General features: G+C 40.0%; 1 protein-coding gene across 1 annotated transcript; it reads left to right on the forward strand.

The window, feature by feature from the left end:
• Positions 1 to 1,730: 1,730 nt before the first annotated feature.
• dexi (Dexi homolog) lies at positions 1,731 to 11,634 on the forward strand. Its single transcript, XM_012971391.3, has 2 exons — positions 1,731 to 2,454; positions 10,851 to 11,634. Exon 1 carries the CDS (start codon positions 2,021 to 2,023, stop codon positions 2,279 to 2,281), a length of 261 nt encoding a protein of 86 aa, XP_012826845.1. The 5' UTR covers positions 1,731 to 2,020; the 3' UTR covers positions 2,282 to 2,454; positions 10,851 to 11,634.
• The last annotated feature ends 8,956 nt before the right edge of the window (positions 11,635 to 20,590 follow it).

Consider the following 20,590-nt stretch of genomic DNA (forward strand, 5'->3'; position numbering starts at 1 on the left):
CCATTCTCTGCCTGCCCTATGCTGCCTGTGAGCCATTCACTCCCTGCCCTATGCTGCCTGCGTGTGCCATACTCTGCCTACCCTATGCTGCCTGTGTTTGCCATACTCTGCCTACCCTATGCTGCCTGTAGGAGGTGAACCTGGAGCAATCAGTTCATTATATAAAATATGCCATATTCATAAATAGCCATATTCATATTTAGGTTTTACCTAACAACAATGCCTGCTGCCACCAGCACCTCTGTGTTTCCAATTTGAGCAAGAAGGAACATGATTTTTCTGCAAACTATGGGCAGGTGAAATTAAGTAATCTTTAGTTGATTTGGTCTGGCATCAGAAGGGCCCCTGTGTTTTGTGCAAACAAGGGGCAGATTTTTCATAATTTAGCAAAAGGGTCTAATTTAGAATACAGTGAAATAAATTTTAAGGTTTTTTGTGTGTTTTACACAATTTTGGGACCAAAAACCACTATATAATGGGTGAACTATACCAAGAGTATTCTTTAGTTTTTAGGCTTTTTTCCATGGCAGGCTGTTTATTTATTAAAGAATTAGTTCCCCTAAAGATTAGATATAAATATCACTATTGATGTTGTCCATATCAACCAATCAGCAATTAGATTTGAACAGTCACCTACAAATTTGAAATCAAAAGCAAAAAGATGATTGGTTACTATGGGCAACATCCTCGGTGATAATTATCTCCTACTTAGTAAACATGCCCCTAATAAGTGTGATGTGGACAGTGATATTCTGAGACAATTTGCAACTGATCTTGTTTTTTTGTGGGTTTTGAATTATTTAGCTTTTTATAACGGCTTTTAGTATCAAGATGCAAGGGTCCAATTTACCCACGAGAATGAAAGACTAGAAGATAAATAGAAGGCCTATATAGAAAGATAATTAATAAAACGTAATCATAACAATTAGGTTGTAGCCTTACAGAGCAATAATATTTTGGCTGTCAGGCACAGTGACCAAGCTAAAAAGATGCAGTAGAAGAAGGAAAATAATTAAAATAAAAAAAAGGAAGCCTATTTAAAAAGTTGCTAAGAAAAGGACATTCTATAACATTTTTTACTTAAAGGTGAACTGCCCCTCTAAGTACACAGTTTTAGGAAACTACTACAATAGAGGAAAAACTCCTACACACCATTGGGTGAGATATTTGGCTCATAACACCGCTACAGTGTAACTGTAAAAGTGTTATCTGCATAACTAATGAGGCTGGGGACTTGCTCATTATGTGCAGGGGCATTTCAGGCTACAGTGCCAAGGGGATGCTGCCCCCCTCGCCCCTCCACGCTTAGTATTTTTGCATCAGAGGGGGTGAGGAGGGGTTGCATTACTAGTGTAATAGCCCTCTCTGCACTAAAAGAGCACAACGGCTCCTTAAGTTACCAGGAGTGGCTTTTTGCCTTATTCACACCACATTATTGGTTTTTCTGATATTTTTGCCAAGCCCCACTCTCCTCCTACTTCATCATCTGTGTGAAAACACCTGTCATGTGCAACAAAAACATGACTGGTAAGGTTATACTTGTAGCCACCTGAGGGGAGAGCCCATATATATATGGAGAGATGGAGCTCGGCAAAAAGATCAGACAAAAACAATAACATGAGGTGTAAATAAGTTATCTAAATAAAACCAATAACACGAAGCCGCATCTCTCCTCCCACTGGCCATGCTGTGTATTGCGTGTATTGTATATAATATATCGCATAGCCCTCTATGGCTTAGTGGGAGTAAACATCTTGTTCCCCCACTGCAGTGAGTGCAAGTGTCGTGGGTTCTCCTGTATGTGTGTCAGTTCCCTGCTGCGGTGCCAGGCTGCTGGTTGTTCTGCACAGTAGCGTTCCTTACCCCCCGCAGTGCCATGAGAGCGCATTCCTGTAGCGACTGAATGTGATTAACAGTAGCCGTGCCCTCCTTGCCTCTCAAAGCCTGGAGCCCTTCCTGCGGTACCGACGCTCGCAGTGTGAGCCCCCTTCCCAGACCCCAGCCTGTGCCAGGTCAGTGCATGCTCTCTGCACCTCTGGATTCCCCAGGAGCCGCACTGCATGATTCGCCCTATATGTTTTACGTGGGATTGTTTTTTGTGAACGTGCTAATACTCTATTATGCCTTCCTGATGGAGTACATTGCCCTGAACGTGGGCATCGTCTTTCTTCCCGAAGATATGGACCAGGCTCTGGCGGAACTGGGAGTGCTTTCTGACCCCGCTTCCCTGCTCTACGAAGCCGACAACGAACTAGACGTGTTGGACGGGTACCTGGAATAAAAAAAAGCATATAAGCACTATGGATAGCGTGGTTTCAGGACGGAGGTTTGGAAGACGCAAATTGCCAAGGCTAGCATGTGGCGTCAGTTCATGCTCCAATATGTCTTCGCTACTGGAGCTTCTGCTGCGGGCAGAACACGCATTCGGCTCAGTGCGGGACGGACACGGCTGAGGTACAGTAAGCCCGCCGTACTCTCACATCTGTCCTCCTTGGGCCTAGCGGCTGGGTGGGGGCACTCGGACTGCGAGGCCTGGGTATATGACACATTCAGGGGGTTGTGCACAAAATCGGCCCCCGTGTAGTTGAGTGACGGACGGAAAGGTTCCATGTCACTTGCTCGGATTTCTAGCTGTTTAAAGGCCTAGGTGACAGGTGGCGTGTAGAGGCGCTGTGCTATTAGGAGACTGCTAGTTTTGCCGCAAAGTCTGGATAAATGCAGAGAACGGGACTTGTTTTGATCTATGGCCCTCCATGGTAAGTTCTTGCGTGGCAAAGTCTTCCAGGAATTTAAGGGTCTCGCATGAACCCAGGCCACTAGGAGTAAGGAACCAGGATGGAAAGTGAAAAGCGAAAAAGAAAACACGTTGTACCTAGGCCTATTGGCCCATAGTTGTACATAAGGAGTAAGATTTACTGTAGTGTTGTGGGCTTTGCAAAGTACAGGCCCCAGTATATGAAAGTTACATTCAGGTACTCTGTATATTTGGTAAGGCCTATTCAGGATGTTTTGTCACCTTAACATATAAAAAGCCCAAAACAATTAAGGGTGTTTGTAAGAGACATGCCTACAAAAAGTTGTATGTTTTCTTTTCTCAGTTATGGCAGTGTGTCACTGAGCAGCTTCCCACCCAGCAACAATCTAATTCCAAGAAACTTCATCCCAGTGTAACTAGTTCTGTCAGGAGGGAGCAGATACTGGGTCTGAAGGAGGTGGTTTGTCCAATGGCTCCTGCAACATCAGTAGTGGAGTCCCAAAGTTCTCCAGTGCTCTGGTTATGTTTGTCCTGCTTTGGGTGCCGCACATAGAGCTGGATAAAAGGACACATTGGGGTGTATTTATAAACATTGGAGACAAAATATGTCCCTTAGTGTCATCTTAAAGGAGACATATTGGATAAATGGGAAAAAGCTTATTTTGTAGGCAATTATGAATAATATACGGTGCTGGTTTCACTTTGTGCTAAAAATGAATCCTATCTGTAACAATGGCCCCTTTATTGGAGCTCCCTATAGATCATATCACTTCTCCGTCCAGTGTGAAATGAAGAGTGGGCGTGTCCTAACGGTCCCTGCCAGAAGCACAGTAGGAGGGGGAGAGCCAATCACAGCTTTGCACTCACACAAGCAAAGACAGGCTTCAGTTCCCTATCAGGATTGGTTCCTATCCTACAGTGCAGTGTACGGAGGGCCGCCGGCTCCCCAGCTCATCCAGAGAATTCAGCCAGCAGGAAGTGGAACAGGTGGGCGGGACTAGTGGGGTTTTTGTGGAATTTCTCAATAAAACAGTCAGAAACACAACTTTTTAAGCACAATCCTTCTATATCTAGAGGAGTATAATTCACTGGTACATTCATAATTTTTATAGGATATGTCTCCTTTAAAAATTATTCAATCTGTGTTCAATGTGTCTCTCTTGATGAATCTGTGCTGTGCACCATAGAACCCACAGTCGTGGTGGTCAACGTTAAGTTCCTCAGAACTTAATGGCCACAACTTAATGGAGATTTGTAGCTACTACTTTGGAAGGTAAAGTATAACTGCTCATTGCTATGTTGCAAGAACATGCTGGACAAAAATGTGGTAACTATGCTTCCAGAAAAAAACAACAAAATCCATCAGCTATGAAAGCATGTATAAACACATAGATATGGGTTCAGTTGGACAATAAAGCCTCTGTTTGTAATTAGTGCAGCTTGTACATGCTTTCAGACACAGTAGCAGCTGCCTGCCTTAGCATTTCATAGTGTGACTGTTTGTGCAGATCCCACTAATGGCCACTTGGCCTCTGAACATGACCTTCACCCTCCTAGCTCCTATAATTTCCACAGGACTTTCTTTTTTCCCGCCAGCTCTTGGTGCGCTGCAGTTACTAGCATATTCCATCATCCTTTGGCTTTGAGGGTATCATTGGAACTGCAGTCCATCAGAGGTTTTGAAGGCAGATATACAATGATTTTCTACAAACAGAATGGTTCAAGTCCCTTCTACATTAAGGGCTATGGCAGACGGGTAGATTAGCCCTCCGATATGCCATCCCACCGGCTAGAATGTAAAACACCGGTGGGATGGCATACGCGGCACTGAAATCACCGAAGTTTGCTCTCAAGGCAACTTTCGGCAAATCGCATTCTAGCCGGTTGGATGGCATATCGAGGAGATTAGTCGCCCGCGACAAGGGATATTTGTCATGTGGCAACTAATCTCATGGCAGATGCAAACAGGCAATTCTTTTTACACAGCTGGGCTGTGCCTACCGTAGTTGCGTCCAATTCGCCAAAATGGCCACAACTGTGTGTGTACACTTCATGCCAAATCAGGTTCAGTTGCCTCGAATATTTTCTTGTGTTATTTTAAGTATTTGCTGGAGCTATTTCCAGTGTTCAGCATTTAAATGATGTCTGCACCCAATTTTTTTAGGCGCAAGTGGCACACCTATCAACACAGGGTACTGAGGGAACCCTGGAGCTACCACTTGGTCAGCAGGTGACAGTAGCTCCAGGGTTGCCCTCTGTCAGTAGGCACATCAGTGGTTGATGTGAAAGGCTGAGGCTGTCAAGCGCAACTATACGGAAGTGTGAAGAGAACATTTTGACGCAAGTATTTTTAATTTTGGCCACAACTCACTCTGGGGGCAGGTTGCCCACTGATCTTGCGGATGTAAATTAGCTGTATTGTTTCTTTAGATTGTAAGCTCTTGCAAGTAGGGCCTTCTGATCATATTTTTACTCTGTAATACTTTTTTGTTAAATAATTGTAAGAATCCTGTTCATTATAAAATAATGTAAAGCACTGCGTAACTTGATGGCGCTATATGAATAAATCATAAAAATCAAGTATTTGTGAACGCATTATAAGCCTCTAAAATAGCAACTTGCCTTTACACTGTAGAGTACCAGTCAGTCAGCAACTTAGCAGACCTGAGAGGGTACTATAGTTCTCTTTGTGTGAAGGATAATTTCTACCACTGGTTGGGGAGGATTGCTAGGACATGGCCACTGCTTGTTTGCAACACAGACAGGTACAACAGGTTCAATAGGAAGCTGTAATAAAGGTGTAATTTTTAAAGATAGGGTTCCTTTTTAAACCCTGTCTGATATCAGGCACCATAACTTATTAATTACTGCCTTCATGATGAAGGTGAACTTCTAAAAGGCTATATATCCCCTTAAAGAGGGGGTCCTCCCACTCCCTGCTGTGTCCTTCTGCTCCCCACTCCGTCCTCTCTCTCCCAGCTCCCCCGTTCCCTACTGCGTCCTCCCGCTCCCTCCTCTCTCTCCCAGCTCTGTCCTCCCTTCCCAGCTCCCCCCTCCCGCTCCCCACTGTCAGGGGTGAGGAGGCAGTGAGGGCCGGGCAATTACCTTGGGGGGCCAGATTTGGCCCACGGGCTGTTGTTTGAGGATCCCTGTTTTAGTACCACTATGCTGACATCATATATGTTGCTATACTACCCTGCAGATTATTGAGTGAGTCTCCTAATAATCCCTTGGGCTGTATTGGGTATTGGGTAAATATTTAGTTACAGATGAATAACCAAATTGGTCTGTTGATTATGGGTAGGTGGCTTGTGCTAGCCTGTGACATTTAAACTGATTTCTCTGTGACTACATTATGTTGTACAGGTATAGGACCCGTTATTCAGAATGGTCAGGACCAAGGGTATTCCAGATAAGGGGTCTTTCCGTAATTTGGATCTCCATACCTTAAGTCTACTATCAATAAAACATTAATTAAACCCAATAGGATTGTTTTGCATTCAATAAGGATTATTTATATCTTAGCTGGTATCAATTACAAGGTACTGTTTTATTTCTACAGAGAAAAAGGAAATCCGTTTTAAAATTCCGAATTAATTGATTAAAATGGAGTCTGGGAGATGGGCTTTCCGTAATTCGGAGCTTTCTGGATAACGGGTTTCCAGATAAGGGATCCCATACCTGTACTACAATTGTCATAATGCAGTCCCACACTCTTCTCTTTGATGTCTAGCTCTGTCCTATGCCTCCAGTCTGTATTGCAACCTCAATTTTTTCATTACTACCGATAACTTCCATGCCCATTGTAGTTTAAAATTCAAATTTTGTTTTTAAAACAACTAGTCTGTCTCTTAACTATCACAGTAGCATTTCCTTAGCTTAGAATGCTTTGGATTCCCCCAGATCTATCTGCAGCTATTATTCAGTGCTGCGGGGTATGTTGGCACTTTATAAACACATGTTAATAATATTGGTGGATTCTGTATGGCAGTTTTGCTGTGTGTTTTACTTTAAGAGACACTGACCTGTGTCACTTGTCTGGCTCTAACTACTGTGGTAAATAACAAAGTGTTAGTGTATGTATTTTACATGCAATACTAGCTGTGTTATTACTAAATACTAGTGCAAGATGAGTGGCAAAACTGCTTAGTGTAGAGCAATGTGATCATTTTTTTTTAAGAACCAAACTAAGTAAGACAGTTATGGCACTCTCACATTTACAGCAAATAGCTAAACCAATGCATTTTAGTTGAGTTGCATAGCTGCTGATCACAGTTCTGGGCTGTGAAATAACAGCTGCTTAAACTGGAAGCATCATCAAGTAGAAGGGAACCTCACAGGGGTTGGCTCTGAATACGGTATATAACACTGCAGTGCTAAAGATAAAAAGAAGCTGCTATTTACTAGAGATAATGCAGAGGCTATTTCATCGCTTGGTTAATTCTGATTGATTAACCCTGTGCAATAATGGAAGACCAGCACTCGCTATGAGACTAAGGCACAGCTGGCTGTTTCTCCTGTTACTAAAACCACCCATGCTATCTGTCTTTGAATTAAATGACATCTTCACAGTTTTGGCATGAAAACGCTCATGTGTGCCACCAGTGGTGACAGGTGGTTGCCATTGTACTCAGTAACTGGTGACTACAAGCTTGTTGATGTAGTATTATTTGGTATTCCCTATTTATAAGAATAATTTTAGTAACATCATATCAGTAGAGACATCAACTATAGGCCCAAGTATTTTGGGGGAACAATGGAAGGTGAAGCTTTTTACCACAAAATGTTGTTGCATTCTAGTGATCACTGCACATGTACATAAATGTATCTAAGACATATCAGTAGAGAACTCTGGGGCCATGTATTATCAGGGGAAATGGGCAGGCACAGTGTACTGCCACAAAATTTTCCTGCATTCTAGTGGAACACATATGCACAAACTTAGCTGAAGCTCCTGATGTGCACATTGCTCCTCAGATGTTAATGAATTTTTCTGTGCATGCACATATAGAAATCAGCTAGAGCAACTTGAAAACCAGGGAATTGACATATAGGGGGTAGATTTATAAAAGTGTGAAATTAGACCACCGAGAACTTCACCCACTTTCTATTCATTCCTATTTTAGAAGCATATTTATCAAATAGTGAACTGTAATTTTCACCCATTCACAAATACAGTTCTAAAAATCCCATTGGAATAATTAAAAGCGGGTCAAATTTTCTGTGGTGAGCTCTGATTTCACAGTTTGATAAATCTTCCCTATAGTGAGAGAGACTGGAGAAATTGAATACAAAACTTGGCAGTTCTCTGGGAATCAGGTGAGTTGACAGGTATGTATCAGTTTGATACGTTTGAATGCCCCTTACGTGGACCTATAAGAAAGGCCCGAGTCAGCACCTCAAGTATCACAACTTTTACATGCGATCATCAGGCACAGATAACATTTTAATTCTTGTTATGGCTCAGAAGATGTAGGTTTATGACAATATTTTTTAATAACCCTTGTTCTGAAATTGCCCTTGATGAAGATGCTAAGTAAGGCTTACTGCTAAAAGGAAAAACAGATATTAATGTCACTGCACAGTGCTCATTAATAATTCAGTAACATATTGCTTATGCTTTGGCTCTCTGAACCTCCAAAGAAGCCTTTGCTACGATCTAAGGAAAAAGTACTGGCCAAGCATAAAGCACAGTAAAGAAAGCATTAATGTTAAAGGACCAGCAAAGTACATGTGCTTTTATTTAAGGTTATACTTTATTTTGGGATTATTAAACATTATAGGGCTTGTTTACAATGAACCAAGCAGTGTGCAAAGTTAAAAAAAAAGTCAGTCTGAGCTTCGCCTCCTTACCCTGCTCTCTTCACAAAGCACCTGATCTGAATGCAGAATGCAGGAACCCTGCGGTGCAAGTGATCTTCAAGTGGGCACTAAGGGGTGCACTCTTGCACATGCATCCCAGGGTATTTAAAATACCCCTTAAATATTATCATTATTATAATATTATTAACAGTGTACAGAATTATGCAATACTAGCTTTCTTGTATTCCTGCCATAAAGATACCTATGCTAAATTACAACAATGCTAAATTGTTGAGACTCCAAAAAAATGTAACAGTAGTCTACTGTCCTCAAACTGCCTTCAGACTGCATCCTCCAAAACCTGCAATTACTTGGGGACATGATGTAAATAGGAAAAGGAACATCACAGTGCAATGCATTGTGGGTTATGCAGTCCCTGTAAGCTGTGGAGAAGTTGTTACTATTTGTAACATCAATGTTTTAGACCCTCCTCGCCTGTTAGGATTTCAAATGATGCAGAAAGAGAAGTGCAAGATAAAAACTTCCATATATTATATTATATTATATTCCAGCATATAAAAGTGGTATTTTTGATACTTTCTAAGGGAAAAGATTACAGTGATAGGTATCTTTGGTTCCTTTGTTGTGTTGGTCTCTTTAACAAATTTTGGTTTGAATCCTGGAGTTCCCCTTTAAACTTTACTAACAGGTTACCTATGCAGCCCACAAGTTTTATCCTGCCATCTATAAAAAAAGCTCTTCTGTTTTGCTTATTTCACCCATTCTTCAATTCATACCTCTTGTAGGGGCACCATTGGAGGTCATTAGTATATTTATAAGTATTTGCAGCCTTTGGTTAGGGGACAAGTTTCTGTCTAACCCTAGAACAATAGGTGCAAAAAGCCCAATTAACATTTTTATAAACAAGTAAAACATTGAATAAACAAAGTGTATTTTATACAGTCTTGTATATAAAAAGCTTTTACTGCACATTTGCATTATAATGCTAGTTTTAGCTGTGGCAGTAATCATATTTTGAATATATTGTATAAATCTTTATTTAAAGGAAAAGTAAAGCCCTCCAAGGCAATTTTTTAGTTTTAGTGGCAGTGCCCCTACATAATCACTTCACTAACACTTATCCCAACTTATCTGTGCCGCCATAGCATGTCCATAACTACAGAGATGCTTGACAGCATTGCCCCCCCACCTTTAGCTGTGCCCCTTCTGTTTCCAGCAGCCATCTTGGTGATCATCAAGCAGCACATGGACTCTGGCACCCAAACTGGGATATCAGGGAACTGTGAATTCAAGGTTGGACTGGCCCAACAGCAGGGGCGTTTCTAGCCTGAGGTGGTTTTTACAATACTGCCCCCCCCACACACACACTTACCTTTAGGCTGATAGCAGACGAGGCGCAGGGTGGATATTTTCGGCAAGCAGAAAAGCGCTTGATGAAAATACCGCCCTAGGCCTTCCTACATGTGCTTGCACCAGGTATAGAGTGGTATTTTCATCAAGCGCTTTTCTGCTTGCCGAAAATATCCGCCCTATGCTTCGTCTGCCATCAGCCTTACAGTGCCAGAGGGAGTCTACGGGGGGCCATATCACTAGTGCAGAGAGTTCAATTGTGTTCCCTGCACTAGAAGAACAGACTTAAATTTGTCTCTTAAAGTTACCAAGAACGTTTTTTTGCTGCCGGGGGTGAGTTTCTCAACTGGTCCTGTTGGGCCCTTTTTTACTGGGCGTGTTGGTGGGTGAGCCAGATTGCTGTTGACCAGTAATCAATGGCGGTAGAGATGTAGTGTGGTGGCAGGGTGTGGGCCCTTTAACTTCTTATGAGCTCCCAGATACACCAGTGTGACACTGTATGCATGTTTCTGTTTAAATGTATACTGACATTTAGAGATCCCAAATGAAGGACATCTTTGTAGTTTGGTAGATTGGAATAGAAAGCCATATATACCCATTTTGGATTCCTCATATATACTTCTCAGAAGTTTCCTGGGGTGAACCTACTGGATTGTTTTGGGTTTTTTTTGCTATTTTAGTAGTGTCTTGATTTTTTGACACATGCAAGTCTGAAATCTCCATAAAACTATACATTTTTTGTATTGGTACATTCATAAAACATGCAAATTTCTAAATCAGTTGTATATGATAAAACATGTATGTATATATATAGGTTTAACTAAATACCTAACTTTTTTTAACTCCAGTTTGAGCCTGCCTTCCTGAGGGAAGTGATAGCACTTTCTTGCACTGTAGTTACCTTCTTTTCTCTCATTGCTAGATTTAAGGCCTATCGTATGACATGAGCAAATTCTTGAAAGCGAATGGGCAGAACAATGAAGCGAAGAGAGTCTCGTACACTGAAACAAGCAAGGAGCATGTCTGCAAGAAGAAACTGAGCTTAACACATACGACACAGTTCTGCAAAATCAAGATATATATAAATATACATATGTTCAGAATTTTTCAAGCTCCACGTGTATCATGGACAGAATTAACTTTTATTATGGATCTGACTTACAAACTGGTATTAATAAGAAAACTCTCCCCCCATATTAATGTTCTGTCAGAAACTGTTAAACAAAGAATATGGAGCATCTTCTGAAACAAAAACTGCAATGGCTAATATATGAAACAATGTGTACCTCAGTGTTATGTCATAGGATATTGTACTTGAAAGGGCCCGTTTAAGGGCCTCAGTGTTGGATTTGAAATTTCCTTTATTTGCACACCAGCAATAACATTAACACATTCATTTTTAATTGGGACAAAAGCAGTGCCTGCAGTGCTTTCTAATTTTGAAGGATATTCTAACCATTTAGTTCCAGCCAGTCAAAACAGGTGTCTTCCAGTGAGGCACAAAATGGCTCCCAGTCTGTCTTATGTACTCACAAGAGGTATCTTTCTACATTTTGTGTGGAATATACACATAGCTGCATTTTTTTTTTTTGCTTAATCCATCACTACAATTGCCCTTATTTAACAGTGATCCACTGTAAAAACAGTCCACAGATAATTGTTACCAAAACTAGAATAGTTTATAAAAAAAAATTGTTTTCTGCCTTTTTTTGCTATTGCATTAATTTTTCTTGATTTATTTATCTCCAAATTACATGTTTTTGTATGTATCTTCCAACTGGACAACTCTTGGTGTATAGTAACCACCATAGGGTTGATTCACTAAAGTGCGTTAAAACGAGCACTATTTATAGCATGTGTTAAAAATTTTATCGCGTCTAATTTTTTGCATCTTAACGCACGATTCACTAAAAGGATATTTGCGTTAATTTAGACACGATGCTGTTTGCGTTATTTAAGTAGCGAAGACTATTTTTGTGCGATATTCGACGCAACGCACGCTAATTAACGCAGCGCACTACTTGTAGCGCCCGCTAATTAACGCACATGCACTACTTATCGCACGCACACTATATTAGCCATACACAGCATTACGTTCGTAAAACTACTTTTTTTGAAAATGATCATTTCCCTGCAAACTGGAGGATGCATCACTCTAGGGCCAACACATACTTGAATAAATCACACTGCAAAGCCCATATTGTGTTGCCAAAAGCTCATGAACTGTACTTTTCTATAATTACCGCCTGCCCCAAGTAGGTGTTAATTTTCGCACAGACTAATGCGATATTTAGCGCATCTAAGTGTTTGTGAATCATGCGTTAGTATTATTTCTGCGCGAGAATTAACGCAATGAGGTAAAATTAACGCATGCGGTTGCGCGCTATTTAAAGCACACGGCATGCAACTTAACACATGCGATAATACTTTAGAGAATCGCTCGTTTTTTTGTGTCAATTTTAACTCAAAAAAGCATGCGATAACGCTTATCACACTTTAGTGAATCAACCCTCATGTGCCATAACCTTTTACAGTCATGGCCAGAAATATTGACACTTTTGCACTATTTTCAAATAACATACAAATTGCTCTTAAATAAATTGATCTACAGCAAAATACACTTGAAATTAAATATATCAGGTTTCTTGTTTCACTATTACATAACTTTGCTATTCCATTTAGAACTCAATATATCCTTTTAGACCTTAAAAGTGACAAAACTTTTGAAGGAGAAGAAAAGTTTAGATTGCTGAATCAGTGTTTGGCACATCCCCTTCCCAGTTTTTATAATTGCTTTCCTGATACCCCAACCCGGTGCTCCTGTTATCAGAGTACTGCACCTGTCCTGTTTACTATTGAGCAAGCTCTACAGAACAATTTTCTTTTTTTTGTTGTGTTGTGTTGCCTGGACTATTGCATGTGCAGTAGAGTGACAGTTTTAAGGTTTTCAGATTTCTTTCACAAGTGTAGCACAGTGTTTTGTCTTTAAACATTCCTGAGTGCTTTTTAAAGGAGAAAGAAAGGTATAGAAAGTAAATAAAGGTGCTCCCGTTAGAGAAGAACCACACCAGCCCGAGGTTGCTGCAAGACAGCGATTCTCTTCCTTCTACCTTTGCACCGCTTGCACATGCGCAGTAGAGTGAAAATCTGAACTTTAACAAGAAAGTCTGCGTTTTCACCTTTCTGCGCATGTGCAGGTCATGGGATTCAGAAGAATGAAGATGGGCAGAAGAGGTTCGCTGGCTCGCAGAAAACTGCACAAGCCCAGGGTACAAGGCAATCGATTAAAATCACTGGCGGGGGGGGGGGGGGGGGGGGTGCTTAACATTTTGGCACCCCCATTGATTGTACTTTTCCTTCTTCTTTAAAGTGTGCTTTAGTCATTGTCCTCAAAAGGACATCCCTCCAGAGGGTTTTTGGCCAGTTAGGATTTCTTATTGTTTCTCTCACCTGTGGAATCTTCCTGGGTTTCCTACCATAGAGCCTCCTATCCTATGGTAGGTGAGTTTTTGAGTTTTTTGGCTACTGGCATGGGTATCTTATAATGCACTTGCTTTGGCAGTCATGTTACTTCCTAAAGTGTAAAACACAAGAATAGCACACTCATGTTGTAGGGGATCCTGGCCATGTAAATGTGGTGGGAAAAAAAGCTCTCCCCACTCTACCATGGATGGAAACTAGGCAACACAACATATATGTAATCTAATGGGGTATATTAAGTTATGGGCATGATATTTTAGAAAGGTGTCACTGGAGATACCCTTGCAATTGGTTGTGCCTTGTTAGGCTAATGCCACACGAGGCGTAGGGCTGAAATTTTTGGCAAGCGGATAAACAATTGCCGAAAATTCAGCCCTACGCCTGCTACTTGTGCCTGCCTTTGCATTCTCACGCGTTTTCGTGCGTATATCGGCTACATGTGCCTGCACCCGAGCGTATCCCATTCATTCGGGTGCAGGCACAAGTAGCAGGCGTAGGGCTGATTTTTCGGCAAGCGAAAAAATCAGCCCTACGCCGCGTGTGGCATCAGCCTTACATGTCTTACTACAACATTATTTACTTACTTATAACAATATGTTCATTTTCTAGAAATGATGGCAACTTTGAAATTACAGATTATGGGGCCTGTTGTTTTTTGTTTTTTTTTTATAATAAGCAGGCCTTACATGTTGAGGTCTGTTTCTTTGGCAAGGTCACCAAATGAATACATCTCTGCCCAATTTGACTACTTATGCACTGGGCCAAATTAGGCTCATACATCATGAAGACCACATCAGTGCACCAATGTGGTCCTCACCAAAAAACCTTTACATTTTTATTATATTCTTCTTTATTTTTAAAAATGGCAGTCAATTGAATACATCCCTAATTTTATATACAACAGCCCCATACATGGTACTCTTCACCAAGTTTTACAGATTACTCTCCTCTGACTTTTGATTATACACACTTTAAAGGGGATGTCCACCTTCAAACAACAGTCTGAATTTGATGAGGCCCTGTCTGAAAAAGCATTTTTATAATTCTTCTTTAATAAAATGGTGAACATTAAACTACAGACCAGGATGAGTGCTGCTCTCTCTCCTCTGCTTTCTGTTCTCTCTCTGGAAGGGATTGCCAATACCAACTTGCATTTTGCCCAAAAAGGAAGTTAACACTGAGCTGGTTTCTTTGCATGCCTTCCCTCTCCTGTTCCATTTGCATTTCATTGACCAGATAGGCTGAATCTTGCCAGCCAATGGTTCAGGTATTTATTTTTATAAATACCTACAGAGAGAGAGTCGATAGGTGAGTTGTAGCAGCGCTGATCCTGGTCTGTACCTTCAAAACTAAATATTTTAACTAATAAAGGTGAATTACAAAAACATTTTTACTGACAGACGCTGTTCAAATGTGGACTATTGTCTGAAGGTGAACATCATCTTTAATACTCATTATTCTTCAGCAGGCAAAGTACAGAGATTATTGGAGGTAATTTTAATTTTCCAAAATAGTCTAACAATGCCCAATGGGGCTTGTTTATCAAAAGGTGAAATAGAGTCAAAATAGTCCAACAACACCCAGTGGGGCTTGTTTATCAAAAAGTGAAATAGAGTGTCACCTTTTTTCAAAGGGAAATTGGGGTCACAGAATTAATGAGGTGTGATTAGGGTTAGCATTGTGCAGTCCATTTATCAGAGGGTGCATTGCCTGCTGATCATGTTATTTGCTTGTTAGCCTGTCAGCCTGTTAGTAAGGGTTAAACAGTAGGAGCGCAAGCAACCCTTTTTTGGGCATCCCACTGCTTTTCTAAATTCTAATATTGATTTTCCAAATATACTTATCTACCTATGTTTATATATATGTTCATTTATACAGAATGATAAAGAGTGAGTAGCTTATCACCATGAATGGTATTAAAATGAGTAAAAAAGCTAAATATGCACCAAAAGCTGTTTCTAGTACAACTCATTGGAATTTTGGCGAGTATTATCAACCTGTGTTATATACTACAGCACTATTCTGTAAAACATGTACCGGTATCAGACCCCTTATCCGAAAACCCATTATCCAGAAAGCTCAGAATTACGGAAAGCCCATCTCCCATAGACTCCATTTTAATCAAATAATCCAGAATTTTAAAACTGATTTCCTTTTTCTCTGTAGTAATAAAACAGTACCTTGTAATTGATCCCAACTAAGATATAAATAACCCTTATTGCTTGCAATAACAATACTATTGGGGTTAATTAATGTTTTATTGTTTTTTTTAGCAGACTTAAGGTATGGAGATCCAAATTACGGAAAGACCCCTTATCCGGAATACCATTGGTCCCAAGCATTCTGGATAACGGGTCCTATACTTGTACATATATTTGTTAACTGGACCCTACTTTATGTTTCATCTGTAAAAGCAATATGATAAAGCCAATCTCTTTATTAATAAAGTAATACAAATATGTTTTTTTTAGTAAATTGTGTTCCAATTTATTGCACTAACTTTCTTTAGTTTCCAAATAAGTTTGCAGGTGTATCATGTTTAGATATTGCTCATTATTTTTATCTAGCAAAAATAAACCTCCAGTTAAATGGGATAAAGTTGTCATTCTGTAACAGATCTGATAGAGTATAGCTGCAGGACCACAGGTTTGTTGTTCAAGCTCTAAAATATGTCCAAAATGCAGTCCCCAAAAATCTCAGGAGCCACAAGTGTGTAGGACAATGCCCCGCTGTTTTACCTCAGAATTCCGGCCTCATTGTTGATGCAAATGGGCAATACTATTGTCACAATTGTGCTACACACGCAGTTAATATCCGATTTGGCCAAAAAGGAAGCAGCATGTGCTTTGTTGCAAATTGCCCATTAAATATAAGTTTGGCTGGCATAATTTCATATGCAAAGGACATGAGTACCCTATTCTTTCTGTGCATCTGGGCTGCGCCTATTGATGCAGGGCACTGAGGAAACCCTGGGCCTACCACTTGGTCAGGAAGTGGTGGTAGCTCTATAATTCCCATGCGTTATTAGGTCCAACAACACCTGATTCAGAATGGGAGGCAGGAATAACTGAGTGGTGCTGAGCGCAACTATACAGAAGTGCAGTGAATGCATTTTGACACAAGTTCCTTTAATACATGTGGCGTTACACACAGGAAATGAGCCCTTATGCTGTAGAGTTGTACCTGCAATTGATGGACTACAGTTTGCATGGAACAAAAACTTTTAAAATTATATTTTTTACTAGAGATAACCAAGCATTCCTCCAATTTTTTCAACATAATTTGGCCCATGAAGGTCACTGTTTTGTTATATTTTGGGGAAAGAAAAATGACCATACTGAATTTAAAAAAGGAAACTGCAACATAAGTTCATTTTTTTGTTTTTATTAAAGTCACGCTCCTGTGTGTGGGGCTGCTGATGGAGTTGTTGATGATTTCCTTGCTACAGAGTGCCTAAAGGTACCCATACACGGGCAGATTCCAGCTGCTGATCAGGGTTGTTCAGACCAATTCGGCAGCTTATCTACCCCTGTATAGGCACCCCCAACAGGCCTACCGGACTGACTTCTGGCCTAAAATTGGGCAGATCTTGATCAGGCAGATTTAATTTTCCATCGGATCAAGGATTGCAACGGCTCATTCATGCTGTCCTCCGTCTTAATGTGCCTTTGCCCGCTGTTTTGTTTTGACTTTAGGTGGACATATCAGGAGAAGATGCTTGTTTGGCGACCACACATGTAAGACCACATTTAGACTTGCTTCATTGAGCAGCATTTGATTGGGCTTTAGATTGTTAGCAGCCTCTTTCTAGGGCAGAAGTGTAAGCCAGATTGAAGGGATACTGTCTTTTTTATGTGTACTTTTTATTTCTAAATTACACTGTTTACATTGCAAATAATTCATTTAAACTATTATTCTTGGACCTACAAATGGATTTTTTTAAATTGTAATATTGGTGTTTAGGCAGCCATCTTAGTCCACTGTGCCTGAGTCTGAGCTTTTAGAAGAAGCCAGCGCTACACATTAGAACTGCATTAATATTTTTTTTAGTATTTTTTGTTACTTAGTGCAATTACCATATCTACCACTTTTTGCAATACAGGTGTTACGGAGCTGCTATCTTGCTACCTTCCCACTGTTCTGCTACTGGAGGAAAAAGGGAGGGGGGTGATATCACTCCAACTTGCGGCTTAACAGTGAAGCGTGACTGAAGTTTATCAGAGCACAAGTCGCATGGCTGTAGCACCCTGGGAAATGAAGAATATGGCTAGCCCCATGTGAAATTTCAGAATTAAATATAAAAAAATCAGTGTTTTGAAAAATGGATTTCAATGTAGGATTCTGCTGGAGAAGCTCTATTAACTGATGCATTTTGAAAAAGACATGTTTTCCCATGACAGTATTCCTTTAATTAGAATGCATTCCAATGTCCTGGCTGTGAGTAGACCAATATGCTTTCTTGCTCGACATCTATATCAGGAAGAAGGAAAAATGTGAAGACCTGCTTTATAGTACATTGATTGAATTCTGCTACAATTGTTCCTGGCCGTGATGGAAGAGATTGCAATTATCTTTAGGGTTAGGCAGAGGTGCTGCTGCCATGATGCGAGAAATCAGTATTCCAGCTCTGTTAGTGCATGGTGTGCTAGTTAATGCCATAACCATAGCTATCTTTCACTTTAGTCATCTGTGTTCTTATCTTATACCAGTTGGAATATAACTATCAAGTATAATTTTATGGCCTATAAACCTGTAACAGTAGGGACCTAAATTATTGTTACCTGAGAGTTGATGTTGTAATCTAAAGACTAACAATTTAGCAACCTTCCAAGTTTATTGCCCCACCACAAGTTGGTTGGCACAATAAATGATTATATGCACTGTCCACCATTTGATATCTCATAGTCTACACTGAAGATTTTACCTTTTACATTTATTAAGAACCTATTACCATGTCATTAGTATTATTAGCTCACAGCTAACAAGCCGTATTTCAGGCTGCAACTGTGGGAAGGCAAAAAATCACTTTTTATATCAAAATGTATCAGCACACCAACTCAGGTTTTGATTAAATCTGATCTGCAATCCCTTTTTAGCACAGGACATTTCATTTCATTTCATGTGGAAGCTGCATGTTGGGTTGTATACAGCAACTCCTGTGAGAGGAGGAAGCATTTTTTGGTAGTAAAAGTGTTGTTAAATCTGATGTAAATACAATCTTCATATTCACAAACAGCCACCACTTTTCATTTTTTGGTGTAAGAAAGACAGTTTACAGACACTTTTGTGAATATGGAAATTAAATTTTTTTTACTGACATTTCTCCCGAAATGTTTAAAATGGAGTAAAGCTTCTCCACCGTCCTCAGCTCTGCATTGCTTTCTGCAAGCTCCTTTCGCCCTACTTTTAGGTGCAGAATAGGGGCTCGTTTGTATATTCATGGGGATTAGGAGCCTATTGGCAGAGTATAAGCCCTGTTTTCTGTATAACCAAAATTGAATAAGAATAGGTTTATAAACAATAAACAAAAGTATATTTTACACCATTTCATACACTAATGCTTATTGCCAACATAAAATAGGTGACAAAAACACATTTTTACCTCGCATTTGCAATATTCTGTTTTGTGTTGAAAAACCCAACATACTTTTCTTCGACTTCAGCTTATTCTTCCGCTTTTTCTTCTTATTCTTAGCTCCCCCCCGTTTTCTAAACGCTACTCCTCCTACAGTTGTAGGGGTACAACACCCAAACTCTCCACACTTCTTCGCCCTATAGCGGAGCCACCAACAGCCAATCAGATTTTACCTATTGACTTTCAATGGGGAAATCCAATCAGACCAGCCAATCAGATTTCATCCATTGAATTTTATTGGTTTAAATTTAAAATGCTGTCATTCTCACACTATTTATGCCAGGGTGCCCACTGTTTTCACTGGGTGACTTTGACTCAAGGTTGGAGAAAGGGGGCACAAAAAAACTTTAACAAAATAGATAATGTTGTAAATGGCTATCATAAGCAAAGTCACACAATTGATATCTCACTCTAATTTACCAGTTTGAAATGACAAAATAGATGCTTATTTACAAAATAGTTAAGTTAGACAAAACTGACAAAACAGTTATTTCCAGATAAAAAAAAAAATTATGTCAGTCAAAATAATGAACCAATAAGATGCAAGCATACTTCTTCACCAATTACAAGCATTCTTTAACTGGAGTCCCAGTATCACTTCATTCACCTTTTACCTAGCAACAGTGATCTGGCCAATAATATAAGGTTTTACTTTTTTATGATCCTGCATTTTGATGGATCCTGAGGCTCCACCTCCTTTGCTGTTTCACTTCCCCTGTGGCTGCCATTTTTCTAGTACATGCTCTCTAGAATGGATCCTAGAGATATTAATGTGAAGCTACTAGCTGACAGCATTTTGAACCTTTCAAAAATAGTTGAGAATTTTTCCTCTACAAGCTCCAACTCTGGGGTAAGCCTGAAAGTTATTTCCTTCATCTCTGTAGTGCTGTGTAACTATATATGTGTATTTTGCTGCAGTGTGTACAGCTTAAACTTTGCACAACTTGCTTTTCAGACTTGTTTAGCTTGTGTTTTTATAATTGGGAAATATTACTGTCATGTAAAAGGTATATTATTATGTATTTTATCTCTCTTTCTCTATCCTATATGTCTATCTATCTATCTATCTATCTACAGTATACAGTGGAGGAAATAATTATTTGACCCCTCACTGATTTTGTAAGTTTGTCCAATGACAAAGAAATGAAAAGTCTCAGAACAGTATCGTTTCAATGGTAGGTTTATTTTAACAGTGGCAGATAGCACATCAAAAGGAAAATCGAAAAAATAACTTTAAATAAAAGATAGCAACAGATTTGCATTTCATTGAGTGAAATAAGTTTTTGAACCCCTACCAACCATTAAGAGTTCTGGCTCCCACAGAGTGGTTAGACACTTCTACTCAATTAGTCAACCTCATTAAGGACACCTGTCTTAACTAGTCACCTGTATAAAAGACACCTGTCCACAGAATCAATCAATCAAGCAGACTCCAAACTCTCCAACATGGGAAAGACCAAAGAGCTGTCCAAGGATGTCAGAGACAAAATTGTAGACCTGCACAAGGCTGAAATGGGCTACAAAACCATTAGCAAGAAGCTGGGAGA

The sequence above is a fragment of the Xenopus tropicalis genome, chromosome 9 (genome assembly GCF_000004195.4).
Source record: "Xenopus tropicalis strain Nigerian chromosome 9, UCB_Xtro_10.0, whole genome shotgun sequence".
In the NCBI taxonomy this organism is placed as follows: domain Eukaryota; kingdom Metazoa; phylum Chordata; class Amphibia; order Anura; family Pipidae; genus Xenopus; species Xenopus tropicalis.

Excerpts from the sequence above, each read along its gene's own strand:
- dexi (XM_012971391.3), top strand. The coding sequence starts at position 2,021 with ATGCTCTCTGCACCTCTGGATTCCCCAGGAGCCGCACTGCATGATTCG.